Here is a 17,082-nt window from a genome sequence, read left to right as displayed (position 1 = left end):
GCAGCTGTCTTCTTGCATTTTTTTTGGTGAATGAAACTAACTTTATTTAAACATGTACTGGAGACAAATGACATATCAAAAATGCAGCAAAAGATGCAGCTTTTTTACTGCCGAGAGATCAGGTTTTGCTGCAGAAACAAATGCAGCAAAAAAGTACTGTGTGAACATAGTCTAAGAGGTTTTGAAAAATGCCTGCTGAAAAGAAACTGCTCCAAATCAATCACTGTTCAGACAAAATGCCTTGGCGTGGGCTGTGGGGCTCACATAAACTAGCCATTTTTGTGTGCTAAGTATCTCAACTTTCATAGAAGTATTGGTCAGAGAAAGGGTTAAAACACTGAGCTGCCGCAAAGCTGGAATCCAGTCCGATTTTGTATAAAAACGTGATTTTATTGGTCTACACGTTTTGGAGATTACTCTCCTTCCTCAGGACAAAAATCACATATTCATTGTTACACATATTTTAGCACCACGTAGTGCAGCTGTATCTTTTTTTTAAAAAAAAAAGTAAATTAGACATAATTTTACACAAAATCCCTTAAATGAGCTGGAAAACATTTTCGGATGCTCATTCAAACTCATCTGTGTTAAGTAACGGGAATGGGCAATATGAAAATAACACCTAAAACCCGGTAAAAAAGGGGAGAAGTTGAGTCAATCTTTGCATTGTCACTGTGTGTGCCACACTAAGCATGGAGAATACAAAGAAGAGAACTGTCTGAGGACTTGAGAATCAAAATTGTTGAAAAATATAAAAAAAATCTCCTGGTTACAAGTCCATCTCCCAAGATCTTGATGTTCCTTTGACTACGGTGCATAACAAAATCAAGAAGTTTACACCCCATGTCACTGTAGCTAATCTCCCTGGATGTGGACGGTAGACAAAAATCGATGAAAGGTTGCAACACAGAATAGTCCATTACGTAATTTTGTAGAACAATTTGAAGGGTGACAACAAATTTTTACCACGACTGTATGTTGGGGTGGCAAAAGGGGGTCGTTGTAGTTGTTATAGAGGTCTCCTCACCACAGCGTGGACTGACATTAGCCCCTTGCACCCCAGTCGCCACTGCAGTGAAACTATACACGATAAGTCCATTCATCTTCTGACACAATGACTTGATCATACGAAAGTCCTTTTCAATCATTGGAACTTTATTCTTCACATCAACATCTCGCATCTTGTGGGCACCGCTTCTGACCCCGTCGGGGTTCCCTTTAGTTTCCATTACATAATGCAATTTACCGGCTGACCGCTTCCCTGCACCTGGGTCTCAGAAAGCACCGCTAGGCCCATCATCTCTTCCTTAGACATTACATCCTCTGCCCACACGCTCGGTTCCCAGCCTATCCTTAGTGGCACACTAACCACCAGTGTCTTGAAGGAAATCGTTGAGAATTCTTTCCAGGCAACGGACACCACTACCACCATTTCGATTAAACCCACTTGCAGGAGACGCAGTTATCTTCAGTCCTACTCGTTCGGGACCCCACGTGTCCAGGGTACGAGGTTGAGGGTCTGGTCTAATCAATAGTCTGGGCTTCTGCTTTGTTTCTCCTACTCTCTAGTCCTCTTCCTACAACTTGCCCTTTTTATCTACTACTCTCCTCCCTACAACTAACCCTTTCCTACCCAAAGGGTACCAGGGAAGTAGTCACTTAAACATTGCCACCTGGTGGCCACACCAAACTTCATTATATACCTGTACATTGTCTGTTACCTCTGGGGGAGGGGCAATGTACCCCCTTACATGTATATGACTAGTATTGCTGTATAAAGTTGTTTTCAGGTTGCTCCCTCTAGTGGTGACACTAACTAGCTGCTTTAATCTCGTCATGTGGACGTAGTTTAGTACTTAGTCCTGGGTCGATTTCCACCACTAGCTCCATAGCAGTTCCATAAAGTATGTAATGTTGGAAACATGTTAGGCTCTAACATCTGTCAGTAAATATTGTGCCTGTGTACAATGGACCTTCTACAAAAGGACCCCCCTGATCTAGAGATTTCACTGTATTACAAAACTTCTCCCAACTCTTATTATATAGATTAGCCTATTACATTTTCAGTTGTTTTTGTTTGTTGTTTTACTTACGAATATCTTCCCATTTTTCGAATAATTAGGATGGTGATCAAGGCGCTTATTCCAAAGATGGATACAATGCCAGCTACTATTCCAATCAATGTGCCCAAATCCAGGCCACCTGCCAAATATAACGCAAAATCATTAGTCCTTGCAACACAACATGCAGAGATGACACATCCTGACAGCGCAGGGATCATGATCATAGTGGCATTTATTGGAATTATTATAGTGTGTATAGAGGTAGCAGATCCTCCAGAGCCGAAGAACTGAGAGATCCCACACTGACAGTGCGGGGATCACGAGGATTCACATTGACATTTATTGGAATTATTGTAGTGTGTATGGAAGTAGCAGAACCTCCAGAGCCGAAGAACTGATAGATCCCACACCGACAGTGCGGGGATCATGAGGATTCACATTGACATTTATTGGGATTATTGTAGTGTGTATGGAAGTAGCAGAACCTCCAGAGCGCAAGAACTGAGAGATCCCACACCGACAGTGCGGGGATCACGAGGCTTCACATTGACATTTATTGGGATTATTGTAGTGTGTATGGAAGTAGCAGAACCTCCAGAGCGCAAGAACTGAGAGATCCCACACCGACAGTGCGGGGATCACGAGGCTTCACATTGACATTTATTGGAATTATTGTAGTGTGTATGGAAGTAGCAGAACCTCCAGAGCCGAAGAACTGAGAGATCCCACACCGACAGTGCGGGGATCACGAGGCTTCACATTGACATTTATTGGAATTATTGTAGTGTGTATGGAAGTAGCAGAACCTCCAGAGCCGAAGAACTGAGAGGTCCCACACCGACATTGCGGGGATCACGAGGCTTCACATTGACATTTATTGGAATTATTGTAGTGTGTATGGAAGTAGCAGAACCTCCAGAGCGGAAGAACTGATAGATCCCACACCGACAGTGCGGGGATCACGAGGATTCACATTGACATTTATTGGAATTATTGTAGTGTGTATGGAGGTAGCAGAACCTCCAGAGCGCAAGAACTGAGAGATCCCACACCGACAGTGCGGGGATCACGAGGCTTCACATTGACATTTATTGGAATTATTGTAGTGTGTATAGAGGCACCACATCCTCCAGAGCCAAGGAGCTGGGAGATACCACAATACTATAAACTGTTTGGAAAGGGCATTACCAAATAGAAGGGTCACCATAAATATATGTAGGATTTATTCGATACTGACATTTATGGGGCAACTCATCAAAGTTTTCTCACTAGATTTCTTGAGTAAAAAAACAGTTGCCGAAAAAATGTGTACCTTTTGCAATTTTCCGCCATTTTTGCACAGCTCTGCCAAATTGGGTGGAACGGGTACGTGATAAAGGGTGGTGACTCCTTCTTGTAAAATTCTTGACAAACGGCGCCACAAATCTTACTCCAGTAGGAACTAGTGGTGGGACGCACACAGAGGAGCACGTCACTACACGGCTGTTCCTCATAATGAATCAAGACCCTCATACTCCATTTTGCCTCCTCATCAACACCCGCTTGAAAAATGCTAGTATTGGTGATTCAGTCCTAAATGGTCACTCTTGTGCAGACTGGTCAGATGGATGTCTCCTTTCTCCGGTACCGGCGCCTCCTCTTTCGGCCATCTTTATCCTCCTTCTTCTGAAGCCTGTGTGCATGATGCATACTACGTCATGCACACAGGATGGCATTGAGGTCCTGCGCAGGCGCACTTTGATCTGCCCTAAGCAGGGCAGATCAAAGTATTGTAGTGCGCCTGCGCAGGATGTCAATGCCGGCCTGTGTGCATGACGTAGTATGCGTCATGCACACAGGCTTCAGAAGAAGTAGGATAAAGATGGCCGAAAGAAGAAGCGCCGGTACCGGAGAAAGGAGACATCCATCTGACCAGTATGCATCGGAGCGACCCCCTAGGTGAGTATTATAAAGTCATTTTTATATTCTACACAGCGGCCTGGGCTCTTATATACAGCATGTTAGAATGCTGTATATAAGAGCCCACTGGTGGTGGCCACAGCTTATAGGGGACAAATCTGGTGACAAGTTCACTTTAATCGTGCAATCTTGATCTTGCAATCGCCATGATTGTCATTACTGTAGAAATTAATGATAGCTCAGACCTTTGAGGAACACAGGAATCTAAATCACAAACTTTACAGTAATGTTCCCTGAATGCAAAGCAGCACAGAACAGCGATGCTCAGCTGAGGGTTCATTGCTTCCATTAGTAAATAGCAGAATTATGATTTCAGCTCTGAAGTATATTCAGGAATTGTACAAGATCATACCTTCAGGGTCTTCTATAACTACTGTATATGTTGTATTTTCCAAGCTCTGTGTGTCTGTTTCCACAGTGAAGGACCTGGGTGTGCTGGTCTCGTACAGACTAGTCACATTAAGGTCTGTCTCAAGGGTCTAAATAGAAAAAGATTAAGAAAGTAAGGTTGAAATTCCACATACAAGGGCAAAGAAGAATTTACTTGTCTGAAAATGAGGGTTGTTCAGGAACTACTGTATATATTTGTGAGTGTCCATAAGAAACGTTCCAGGTTTCGGCAGAATAATTCAGCACCCGGGTTTTGTGAAAAAATGAACTGTTTTATCTGGCACATATAGCAACCATCATCTTCTTCATTATGAATATGGAAGATTACAGGAAGAAAAAGGAACTACGATATAGTCTAGAGGATCTGGTGCACATATCAAGAAACAAACAGTTAAAGGGACTGTCAGCAGATTTATGCAATGTAACCTGAACACAGCATGCTGCAACTGTTAAAGCAGAGAATTCAGCCCTGTGTCTGTTATCTCATAGTCTTTTATTGTCTACCTGCAATGTTAGCTGAAGCCTCTTATCTTTGTCATTAGTGGGTCTCAGCAGCACTGAGTTGTAGTCCGACTCCTCCCCCTCTGTGATTAGCAGCTTCTGTCTATGGAAATGTGCACTGACAGCCTGGTGTGGGCTGGGGCAGTAGCTCTGCTACATGCAAAATCTCAAATCTTTCACTGTGCCTGAACGGCTGCAGACACTAATCTAAGTGGTACATCATTGAACTCAGGATCTCTTTGCCTACATCATGCTGCTCTCAGATGAGGTAGCAAAAACCTGCTGACAGATTCCCTTTAACAGCACCATCTTCAGTTCCTCCACCACAGCTGTAATTGTGGCATTTTTCCAACAAGAACTGAGCAAAGGGGTGAATGTCACTCAGCTGATCGTCAACCCCCCATAAAGACTGATGACCTATTTAAAGAGAATCTGTTACCAAGTTTTTGCATCCTCATCTGAGAGCAGCATAATGTAGAGACAGTGACCCTGATTCCAGTGATCTACCACTTACTGAGCTCCTAGCTGCAGATTTTACAAAATCAGTTTTATCTGCTGCAGATCTACCAGTTCATTGAATGCTCAGCTCTGTATAACCCCGCCCACACCACTGATTGGTAGATTTCTGTGTACGCTCTGCCAATCAGTGGTGGGGGCGGGATTAAACAGAGCTGATGAATATGGAGAACTGCATGACAGTAGGTGCTGATAAAACTATGATTTTATCAAAACTACAGCAAGCAGTCCAGTAAGTGATACAGGGTCTCTGTCTCTATATTATGCTACTCTCAGATTAGGTGGCAAAAACCTAGTGACAGATTCCATTTCATAACTTTTATATAGGTCTGTTATATGGACATGCTTGTACAATAATCATAGTATGTCCATTCAGCTACATTTTTAGACCAATTTATTTTTAGCGCATGTGAATTATAAAACTGACCTGCTGTTACACGTGGTGAGCGCATTCAGACTAATAGATGTCTGATGCACAACAAAAACACTCCTCAAGAACACCACAGATAAGGGAGACACTGGGAAAACAATAACAATGGTGGACCCTGGTACTAGTGAGAGGGTAGATGGACACCTCCTGTCTTACCTGGCGCTGTACCCTGCACTCCTAGCCAGACCCTATACAGGATCTTCATCTGTCGCCTAGCAGGAATGCCTGAAGCCCTGAAAAATCCCTACTATAGTCCTGGCTAGGGAGTGGAAGGTAAGGTACAGTACCGACCAAAAGTTTGGACACACCTTCTCATTCAAAGAGTTTTCTTTATTTTCAGGACTCTGAAAATTGTAGATTCACATTAAAGGCATCAAAACTATAAATTAACACATGTGGAATGAAATACTTAACAAAAAAGTGTGAAACAACTGAAAATATGTCTTATATTCTAGGTTCTTCAAAGTAGCCACCTTTTGCTTTGATTACTGCTTTGCACACTCTTGGCATTATCTTGATGAGCTTCAAGAGGTAGTCACCGGCAATGCTCTTCCAACAGTCTTGAAGGAGTTCCCAGAGATGCTTAGCACTTGTTGGTTCTTTTGCCTTCACTCTGCTGTCCAGCTCACCCCAAACCATCTCAATTGGGTTCAGGTCTGGTGACTGTGGAGGCGTGGTCATCTGGTGTAGCACCTCATCACTCTCCTTCTTAGTCAAATAGCCCTTACACAGCCTGAAGGTGTGTTTGGGGTCATTGTCCTGTTGAAAAATAAATGATGGTCCAACTAAACGCAAACTGGATGGAATAGCACGCCGCTGCAAGATGCTGTGGTAGCCATGCTGGTTCAGTATGCCTTCAATTTTGAATAAATCCCCAACAGTGTCACCAGCAAAGCACCCCCACACCATCACACCTACTCCTCCATGCTTCACGGTGGGAACCAGGCATGTAGAGGCCATCCGTTCACCTTTTCTGTGTTGCACAAAGACACAATGGTTAGATCCAAAGATCTCAAATTTGGTCTCATCAGACAAAAGCACAGATTTCCACTGGTCTAATGTCCATTCCTTGTGTTCTTTAGCCCAAACAAGTCTCTTTTGCTTGTTGACTGTCCTTAGCAGTGGTTTCCTAGCAGCTATTTTACCATGAAGGCTGCTGCACAAAGTATCCTCTTAACAGTTGTTCTAGAGATTTTTCTGCTGCTAGAACTCTGTGTGGCATTGACCTAGTCTCTAATCTGAGCTGCTTTTAACCTGAGATTTCTGAGGCTGGTGACTCGGATAAACTTATCTTCCGCAGCAGAGGTGACTCTTGGTCTTCCTTTCCTCGTTTAATGGTTTTTGCCACTGCACTTGGGGACACTTTCAAAGTTTTCCCAATTTTTTGGACTGACTGACCTTCATTTCTTAAAGTAATGGTGGCTACTCGTTTTTCTTTACTTAGCTGCTTTTTTCTTGCCATAATACAAATTCTAACAGTCTATTCAGTAGGACTATCAGCTGTGTATCCTCCAGACGTCTGCACAACACAACTGATGGTCCCAACCCCATTTACAAGGCAAGAAATCCCACTTATTAACCTGACAGGGCACACCTGTGAAGTGAAAACCATTTCCGGTGACTAAGGCTATGTGCGCACGTTGCGTAAAGTCATGCAGTTACGCTGCGCTTTGCAGCGCAGCGTAACTGCATGCGTCCTGCGTCCCCTGCACAGTCTATGGAGATTGTGCAGGGGCCGTGCGCACGTGGCGTTTTAGTGCGCAGCGCTTCGGCTACTGCCGAAGCGCTGCGCAAAAAGAAGTGACATGTCACTTCTTCCGTGCGCTTTGCCGGCAGCTCCTGCTCTGTCTATGGCAGGAGCTGCAGGCAGAGCGCACGTTCTCGCCGTCACCATGCGCTTCAGAACGGAGCTTTTCAGCTGCGCTCTGAAGCGCACCTTTTAGGTGCTGGGCTAGTACGCAACGTGCGCACATACCCTAACTCTTGAAGCTCATCAAGAGACTGCCAAGAGTGTGCAAAGCAGTAATCAAAGCAAAAGGTGGCTACTTTGAAGAACCTAGAATATAAGACATATTTTCAGTTGTTTCACACTTTTTTGTTAAGCATTTCATTCCACATGTGTTAATTCATAGATTTGATGCCTTCAATGTGAATCTACAATTATCAGAGTCATGAAAATAAAGAAAACTCTTTAAATGAGAAGGTGTGTCCAAACCTTTGGTCTGTACTGTAGATTTGACTCACTGCTGCACTAATACAACAGTAGGGTAGGTGAGACAAACAGAGGAAAAACAGCTGAAATGGAGAAGATATGTCTCAGGATGAATCCACAGCAGCTCCTTCCACCAAGACGGCTAGCATACAAATGGCTTTGTATAATCAGCAAACCTAGCTACTTAAACATAATGGGGTGTGGCAACAGAGCAGCTGCAGCTGACAAGCACTGCAGGAAAGCTGCTAGCAGCAAAACTGACATTAACATTTTCTGCACCAAGTCCAAGTTGGAGATGAACGGCTCCAATCCATAAGCTGTTACTAGTCTCCATAAACAGGCAGATGACCGGAACAAAATATGTGAGCAATATAAGCAGCTTGTGATAAATTTAATTTATAGAAATCTCATAGTGATTTTCGACAATATATATATTGACTTACTACTACAAAAAAGTAAAAAGAGTCTCGATAGAAGAAGGATTGTGTCGCATCTCATGAACTGAATGTTTTTTTGCATTCTATACTCACTTGAGTTTGAGTTTCCGTTGAATCTGTGAAGGTTTTCTCTGTCACTTCCACGGTCTCTGCTTCATTATCTAGTAAAGTTACAACTGTAAAAAAAAAAAATAATAAAATTAAAAAATTAGCCGTCAATATATGTGATTGTAATAATTTCCTATTTTTGGGGTCGTCCTTAGTAATACTTTGGGGGAATACCCGCCTATGAAGGAATCTCTTACAAACACTCCAGCATCCAAAAAGATGTACGGTAATTTAAAATATGTATTTAGTGAAAATGGAAAAAAATTGGTGAAGCATTTCTGATCAAGTGAGATCCTTTACTCTTAGGGTACTTTCACACTTGCGTTATTTTCCTTCCGTTACAATCCGCCCTTTTGGGAAACAGCGGAATCCGTTAACGGATTCCGCTGTTTCCCATAGACTTGTATGGTTGACGGATTGTACCAAAAGGAGCTGCGTTGCTTCCGCTGGGCGACGCTCCGTTGCTTCCGCCCAGCGGGAGGAACGCAGCATGTAACGTTATTTTGAGCAGCGGAATCCTCTGGATTTCACTGCGCATGCTCTTTTTTTTTTTTTTTTTTTTTTTTTAAATCAAACTTTATTTTGGCTCGCGGTGGCCGAACGTTCAGCTGAGCGCCCGGCCGTCGGCAAGCGACAGCGCTCAGCTGAATGACCGGCCACCAGCATGCCCGGCCGCCGGCAAGTCACAGCGCTCAGCTGAGCGCCCGCCCGCCGGCATGCCCGGGCGCCGGCAAGTGACAGCGATCAGCTGATCACCCGGCGGCCGGCTGCAGGGAGCGATCAGCTGATCACCCGGCGGCCGGGAGCGATCAGCTGATCACCCGGCAGCCGGCTGCAGGGAGCGATCAGCTGATCACCCGGCAGCCGGGAGCGATCAGCTGATCACCCGGCGGGCGGGAGCGATCAGCTGATCACCCGGCGGCCGGCTACTGGGAGCAATCAGCTGATCACCCGGCGGCCGGCTACTGGGAGCAATCAGCTGATCACCCAGCGGCCGGCTGCAGGGAACGATCAGCTGATCGTTCACTATAGTCTGCCGCTGGTAAAACCGGGAAAAAAAAAAAAAAAAAATCAAAACGAATTGCGTTGTTTTGCAGCATCCGTTGCATCCGTTGTGTCACTATATGCAACACATCCGTTGCATCCGTTACACAACGCAATGCAACGGATACCGTTCAACGCAAGTGTGAAAGTAGCCTTAGGTATAAAGGATAACCTTATTTTTTCCTAAATCAATACTACACATACAATAAAAAAAGGTGCAATATATCTTATCAGAGAAATATACTTCTTTCTCCTCCTGGACTGATGTTTCATTCTCAAAATTCTCAATTTCCGGTTAAAATCTGTGAACACAGATTTTCCCATTATTGAGATAGGAGATGACAGTTGGTGCTTATAAGATTCTATGGAGAACTGTCACTTTCACTATATAGCGCCAACATATTGCTCAGCAATTTAAAATTAAGCAGGGACATGTACATGCAATAAAAACAAAGCCACGTGTCACGCTCCCCGGGTCCTCGGCCCCCCCTCCCGGGTCTCCTGTCCCGCTCCCCGGCTCACCTGCCACGCTCCCCGCGTCCAAGTCTCTTGTGCCCGTCCTTCCTAGGCTCCCTGGCCGCCGATCCCGGCGCCCGACGGCCTCCCAGGCCCTGGCCGGCTCCCCTGCGTCCTCCTCTCAGCCTCCTTCCCTGGCTTCTGGCACCCGGGCCGCGCGCATGCGCATTAGGGCGCGCGCGCGGTCACTGACCCTTTCTTAAAGGGCCAGCGCCCATTAACAGGAAATGAGGTTAGACAGGTACGGGGTATAAAGGGGGTTCTTGTCCAAGGGGGCGGGGCCTGATCTTCGTGTTTTCTGAGCTAGGAGTCAGGTCTCCTTGTGTTTTCCTGCCATACTTACGTATCTCTCTTCTAGAGCTGATCCCGCCTCGCCATCCAGTCCTGCTGAATCCCGAGCCCCGCACGCTGTCCGTCTGCCATCTGACAGTCCGTACCATCTCGGATCCCTGCGGTGACCCGTCATCTTGCTCCAAAGGTTCCGGACCCCGCCTGACATCATCTTGGCTTCCGAACCTGAGCTACGTCACCCGGACTGCCATCTGTGACTCCGCGGTCCCAGGGACTCCTCCGCTACCTTCACTTGCACGGACTGTTCTGCTGCCCATCAGTGCTTCAGCTACCGGACTCCCTACCACCATCTTAGAGTTCGGCCCAGTGGATCCACCTCCTGGGTCTGCCCGACCGCCCGGCCCTGACAGTAAGATCAGGCCATGGATCCCGCTGCAGCACTATTGGCCCTGCAAGAGGAACTCCAACGCCAGCGTGAAGTCCAGACCCGCATGCTGCAATTTATGACCTCCGTGGACACCCGCCTGTACACGTTACAAGCATCAATGACGCCTGCGGCAACCAGGTCCCCCACTAGGCAATCCACGGCTCCCGCACCAGTGGCAGCCGCGTCGGATGCCTCCCGACTCCGTTTGGCGTCACCACCTCGTTATGCTGGAGATCCCAAGACCTGCAGGGGCTTCATAAACCAATGTTCCCTTCATTTCACGCAGCTGCCACATCTGTTTGCCTCCGACCAAGCCAAGGTCGCCTTCATCATGTCTCACCTGGAGGGCGAGGCACTGGCGTGGATGAACCCCTTGTGGGAGAAGGAGGACCCCATGACCAAGGATCTTCAAGAGTTCCTGCAGGCCTTTCGCAGTACCTTTGACGAGCCGGGACGCGCCTCTGCGTCTGCTTCATCACTTCTCCGCCTACGTCAAGGAACACTGACGGTGGGCCAATACGCCATCCGTTTCCGCACTTTGGCTTCTGAACTCGGGTGGAATAATGAGGCCCTGACAGCCGCCTTCTGGGAAGGACTTTCGAGTCGCATCAAAGATGAGTTGGCGGGTCGTGACGTGCCCTCCACCCTAGATGCCCTGATTGCCCTAGCCACTCGAGTGGACATTCGTTTTCAGGAGCGCTCCAAAGAGCTGGTTCGTGAGCGACGTGCGGTACGGCACTCCTCCCCGCCACAGAAATCCTCTGTGCCACAGTCATCAACAGCTGGGATTCCTGTCCACGAACCCATGCAGGTTGACCGAGTACGACAGTCTGACCAACGTCGAGCAGAGCGGCTCGCCAAGGGCCTCTGCTTTTACTGCGGAGAGGGCACACATCTCCTACGCTCCTGTCCGGAAAGGCCGGGAAACTCCAAAGCCTAGGGTTGGTAGGAGAGGCCACCCTAGGTGCTGGGACTCTCTCAGACCCAGTTATGTGGACGGTACAAGTATCAACAGGAGAGACGCGCTTCACGGCTGAGGCATACCTCGACTCCGGAGCAGCAGGCAATTTTATCCAGCAGGCCACGGTGGACAAATACCAGCTGCCTGTTACTCTACTCGAGAAGCCCCTACTGATTGCCTCGGTGGATGGGAGACCCCTCTCTGATACCATCTCCTGGATCACCAAGCCGGTGGAACTGCGTATCGGTGCTCTGCACACCGAGAACATCTCTCTCTACGTCCTTCCACACATGTCCCATCAAATCCTGCTGGGACTTCCTTGGTTGCGAACACACGAACCATCAGTCAGCTGGGGTACTGGCGAAATCACCCGTTGGGGCTCTGCCTGTCATGAAAGATGTATAAAGTCTATACAACCAGTCCGACGACCTCCGGTTCCTGAGTACCTACCGGGTCTGCCCTCGGCCTATTGGTCCTTCGCGGACGTTTTTGACAAGAAGGAGTCCGAGGTACTTCCGCCACACCGTCCCTACGATTGCGCCATCGACCTGCTCCCAGGAACAACACCACCTCGAGGACGGATATATCCGTTGTCTCCAGCCGAAACCAGAGCCATGTCCACCTACATCACGGAAAGCCTGGCAAAGGGATTCATCCGGAGATCCTCCTCTCCTGCGGGAGCAGGCTTCTTCTTCGTTAAGAAGAAAGAGGGTGACCTACGCCCATGCATTGACTACCGGGGCTTGAATCAGATTACCATAAAAAACAAGTACCCCCTACCGCTCATCCCCGAATTATTCGATCGGCTCAGAGGAGCCCGTGTGTTCACCAAACTGGATCTTCGGGGTGCCTACAACCTAGTTCGTATCCACTCTGGAGACTAATGGAAGACCGCGTTTAATACTCGCGATGGGCACTATGAATACTGCGTGATGCCCTTCGGTCTGTGTAACGCTCCTGCCGTATTCCAAGAACTGGTGAACGACATTTTCCGGGACCTCCTCTACGTATGTGTAGTAGTGTATCTGGATGACATCCTTGTCTTCTCTCCGGACCTCCAGACCCACAGAGAGAACGTAAAGCTGGTTCTACAAAGACTGAGAGAGAATCGTCTCTACGCCAAATATGAAAAGTGCGTCTTTGAGCAGTCTTCTCTTCCTTTCCTGGGATACATCATCTCGGGTACTGGGCTGCAGATGGATCCAAAGAAGGTCTCCTCCATCCTCCACTGGCCTCCCCCGTCTGGACTGAAGGCAATCCAACGGTTCCTGGGATTTGCCAACTACTACCGCCAGTTTATCCCTCACTTCTCCGCCCTGACTGCTCCTCTCTCCGCTCTGACCAAAAAGGAGGCTAATCCAAAGGACTGGTCACCTGCGGCCGACGCCGCGTTTTGCCCCCTGAAGCGAGCATTCGCCTCCTCTCCTGTACTCCACCGACCGGAGTTAAACCGCCAGTTCACCTTAGAGGTGGATGCCTCCTCCTCAGGAGCCGGAGCAGTGCTCATGCAAAAATCCTCCTCCGGGAAGATGGTGACTTGCGGTTTCTTCTCTAAAAGCTTCTCAGCACCTGAACGCAATTACACCATCGGTGACCGAGAACTATTGGCGGTCAAACTGGCTCTGGAGGAGTGGCGTTACCTCCTGGAAGGAGCAGTGTACCCTGTGATTAGCTACACGGACCACAAGAACCTGGAATACCTGCGGTCCGCTCAGCGACTGAATCCACGACAAGCCAGGTGGTCCTTATTCTTTGCCAGGTTTGACTTCCAGCTTCACTTCCGACCCGCAGACAAGAATATACGCGCTGATGCCTTGTCTAGGTCTCTCATGCCTCTGGAGCAGGAGGAAGAGACTACCCAACCTATCATCTCTCCTAGCAAGATTGTTCCGGTGGCTCCTGTCACTCTGGCCCAGATACCACCCGGGAAGACCTATGTCTCTGAGACCGACAGGCAAAAAGTGTTACACTGGGGTCATGCCTCGAAAACAGCCGGCCATGCAGGCCAGAAGAGAACATGGGGTGCGATTGTACGCCATTACTGGTGGCCATCCCTTCGCACGGACGTTGCCGCCTTTGTCTCTGCCTGCCCCTCTTGTGCCAGGAACAAGACGCCCAAACACCTGCCCTATGGCCGTCTTCTGCCTCTGCCGATACCCTCAGTTCCATGGCAACACATAGCGATGGACTTTATTACGGACTTGCCAGTATCATCCGGACACACAGTCATATGGGTCGTGGTGGATCGGTTCTCCAAAATGGCTCACTTCGTCCCTATGCCCGGACTGCCCTCTGCTCAGGAACTCGCGGAAGCCTATATACAACATATCTTCCGCTTGCATGGCTTTCCTTCCCACATCGTGTCCGACAGAGGAACTCAGTTCACCTCCCGCTTCTGGAGGGCTCTCTGCAAACATCTGGGAGTGACTCTGGACTTTTCTTCCGCTTACCATCCTCAGTCTAATGGCCAAGTGGAAAGGGTCAATCAAATCTTGACCTCCTTCTTACGTCACTATGTCAACGCCCATCACGACGACTGGTCCACGCTTCTGCCTTGGGCTGAATTCTCCCATAACCACCACGTCAGTGAGTCGTCCTCCAAATCTCCCTTCCATGTCGTTTACGGACTGCAGCCTTCCGTCCCGTTGCCTATATCCCCTTCTTCGGATGTCCCTGCTGCTGATACTGTAGCCCGTGACTTCGCTACCATTTGGGACTCTGTCAAGGCGTCCCTTGGGCGCGCTTCCCAGCGGATGAAGAAACACGCTGACAAAAGGCGTCTAGACCCTCCGTGTTTCTCTCCTGGTGACCTGGTCTGGCTTGCTTCCCAGTACATCCGACTGAAGATACCTTCCTACAAGCTGGGTCCTCGCTACATCGGGCCGTTTAAGGTCCTCAGCAAGATCAATGAGGTCTCCTACAAACTGAGGCTTCCGACCACGATGAAAATACCCAACTCCTTCCACGTCTCTCTACTCAAGCCGGTGTTCCTTGGTCCCTTCTCCGCTGCTGCCAGTCCGGCTCCTCCTCCTATTGCTGAGGACGACATCTATGCGGTAAGGGATATCGTGGCCATGAAGACTGTTCGTGGCCGGCAGTTCTTCCTGGTGGACTGGGAGGGGTATGGTCCTGAGGATAGATCCTGGGAACCCAGGGAGAACGTGGGCTCTCCTCTGATCCGTGCCTTCATGTCCCGGTTGCGGGGAGGGGGGCGTGGGGAGGGGGGTACTGTCACGCTCCCCGGGTCCTCGGCCCCCCCTCCCGGGTCTCCTGTCCCGCTCCCCGGCTCACCTGCCACGCTCCCCGCGTCCCAGTCTCTTGTGCCCGTCCTTCCTAGGCTCCCTGGCCGCCGATCCCGGCGCCCGACGGCCTCCCAGGCCCTGGCCGGCTCCCCTGCGTCCTCCTCTCAGCCTCCTTCCCTGGCTTCTGGCACCCGGGCCGCGCGCATGCGCATTAGGGCGCGCGCGCGGTCACTGACCCTTTCTTAAAGGGCCAGCGCCCATTAACAGGAAATGAGGTTAGACAGGTACGGGGTATAAAGGGGGTTCTTGTCCAAGGGGGCGGGGCCTGATCTTCGTGTTTTCTGAGCTAGGAGTCAGGTCTCCTTGTGTTTTCCTGCCATACTTACGTATCTCTCTTCTAGAGCTGATCCCGCCTCGCCATCCAGTCCTGCTGAATCCCGAGCCCCGCACGCTGTCCGTCTGCCATCTGACAGTCCGTACCATCTCGGATCCCTGCGGTGACCCGTCATCTTGCTCCAAAGGTTCCGGACCCCGCCTGACATCATCTTGGCTTCCGAACCTGAGCTACGTCACCCGGACTGCCATCTGTGACTCCGCGGTCCCAGGGACTCCTCCGCTACCTTCACTTGCACGGACTGTTCTGCTGCCCATCAGTGCTTCAGCTACCGGACTCCCTACCACCATCTTAGAGTTCGGCCCAGTGGATCCACCTCCTGGGTCTGCCCGACCGCCCGGCCCTGACACCACGTAAGATATAGTTCAAGTTACAGGAGTGAGGGCCCTGCTTACACACTTACAAACTATAAGGAATCCCAGTGTCTGCCTCTAACCCCCCTCCGTAGAATTTTATAGGCACCAACTGTTATCTCTTATCTCAGGAATGAGAAAATCTGTATCCACTGAATACAGATTTTACATGAATTGAGAGTGAATGATTAATTCTGGAGGTGAAGGAAACAGATTTCGCTGATAAGATATATTCAGTGTGTCACGGTTGACAGATAATCCTGTGGTGTCTGGCTGCAGAGGGTCGCTGCGTTTGGCTGCACAAACAGCTCCTTGATATTCCATCCTTTCCTCTTTAGTGTGAATGGAGTTCTATGTATCTTCCCTGTTAGGGCTAACTCTTTCCCTTTTGGACCCTGCAGGTATATAGGCACTTCAGCTGCAAATCCTTATCCTCACTCCCTGAGTCTATATATACCTGCATTTCCCCTTGGTTTGTTGCCGGTGATAGAGTGTAGTCTATTTCAGATGGAAATCTCCTGTTGAAAAACGTTGTATGTTGATGTCATTCCCTCAAAGTCATCTTGCAGAAGTCGTCTGTTTTCATTGGCTTATTTGTAGAGTTGATCGAACACGCCAAAATCCTGAACCGGCAGATCACTGCCGGATTGGAAAAAAAGTCTGTATCCGCTCCGGATTCCGGTGCCCCTATAAGTCTATGGGGACCAGAATCTGGAGATTAAAAACGTTTTTGGAGGGGATAAGGGGGTAGGAGCACGTGCGGTGTACTCATCCGAGGCTCTGTCATGGCAGCAAACTCCTTCCGGGTCACACTTTTCCCTTCCGGAGCCGACAATTCAATATTCATTATTTTGCCCGCCCACCCACACGTTTAATTGGTTGCAGTGAGACGTGCCCCCACCCTGAGTGCCAGCGTGTCAGCTGACTGCAACCAATCACAGGCGGCTGGACGGCCAATGGGCGGGGAAAGCAGTGCAAGTGTCTGCGGGTCAGTATGGTGAGCATTCATGTGTTTCAGAAACACATGCACGCTCCTGTCAGAAGAGTGTGCGGCTGTGCAGGTGATGCGGCTTTTTTTTAATTTCTTATTATTATTTAAATAAATAATTAAAACAAAAAATGACGTGCGATCCCCACTAATTTTGATACCCAGCCAAGATAAAGCCGGTTGGGGGCTAGTATTCTGAGGCCGGATCCGCTCAGCCCTACTTATTTGCTATTCCTTTTATGGTCTTTAG

At 48.7% G+C, this 17,082-nt stretch overlaps 1 protein-coding gene across 1 annotated transcript in view; it reads right to left on the bottom strand.

Moving 5' to 3' along the window:
• PDPN (podoplanin) overlaps positions 1–17,082 on the bottom strand; it is a 52,774-nt gene that overhangs the window by 7,629 nt on the left and 28,063 nt on the right. The window contains exons 2-4 of the mRNA XM_075329182.1: positions 8,602–8,684; positions 4,375–4,501; positions 2,094–2,202 (exon numbers count right to left, since the gene is read on the bottom strand). Coding sequence (XP_075185297.1) covers positions 2,094–2,202; positions 4,375–4,501; positions 8,602–8,684 — 319 coding nt within the window. The remainder of the gene's footprint in view (positions 1–2,093; positions 2,203–4,374; positions 4,502–8,601; positions 8,685–17,082) is intronic.

Source organism: Anomaloglossus baeobatrachus, chromosome 11 (genome assembly GCF_048569485.1).
Source record: "Anomaloglossus baeobatrachus isolate aAnoBae1 chromosome 11, aAnoBae1.hap1, whole genome shotgun sequence".
Classification (NCBI taxonomy): Eukaryota; Metazoa; Chordata; class Amphibia; order Anura; family Aromobatidae; genus Anomaloglossus; species Anomaloglossus baeobatrachus.
This window is presented reverse-complemented; position numbering and strand designations above follow the sequence as displayed.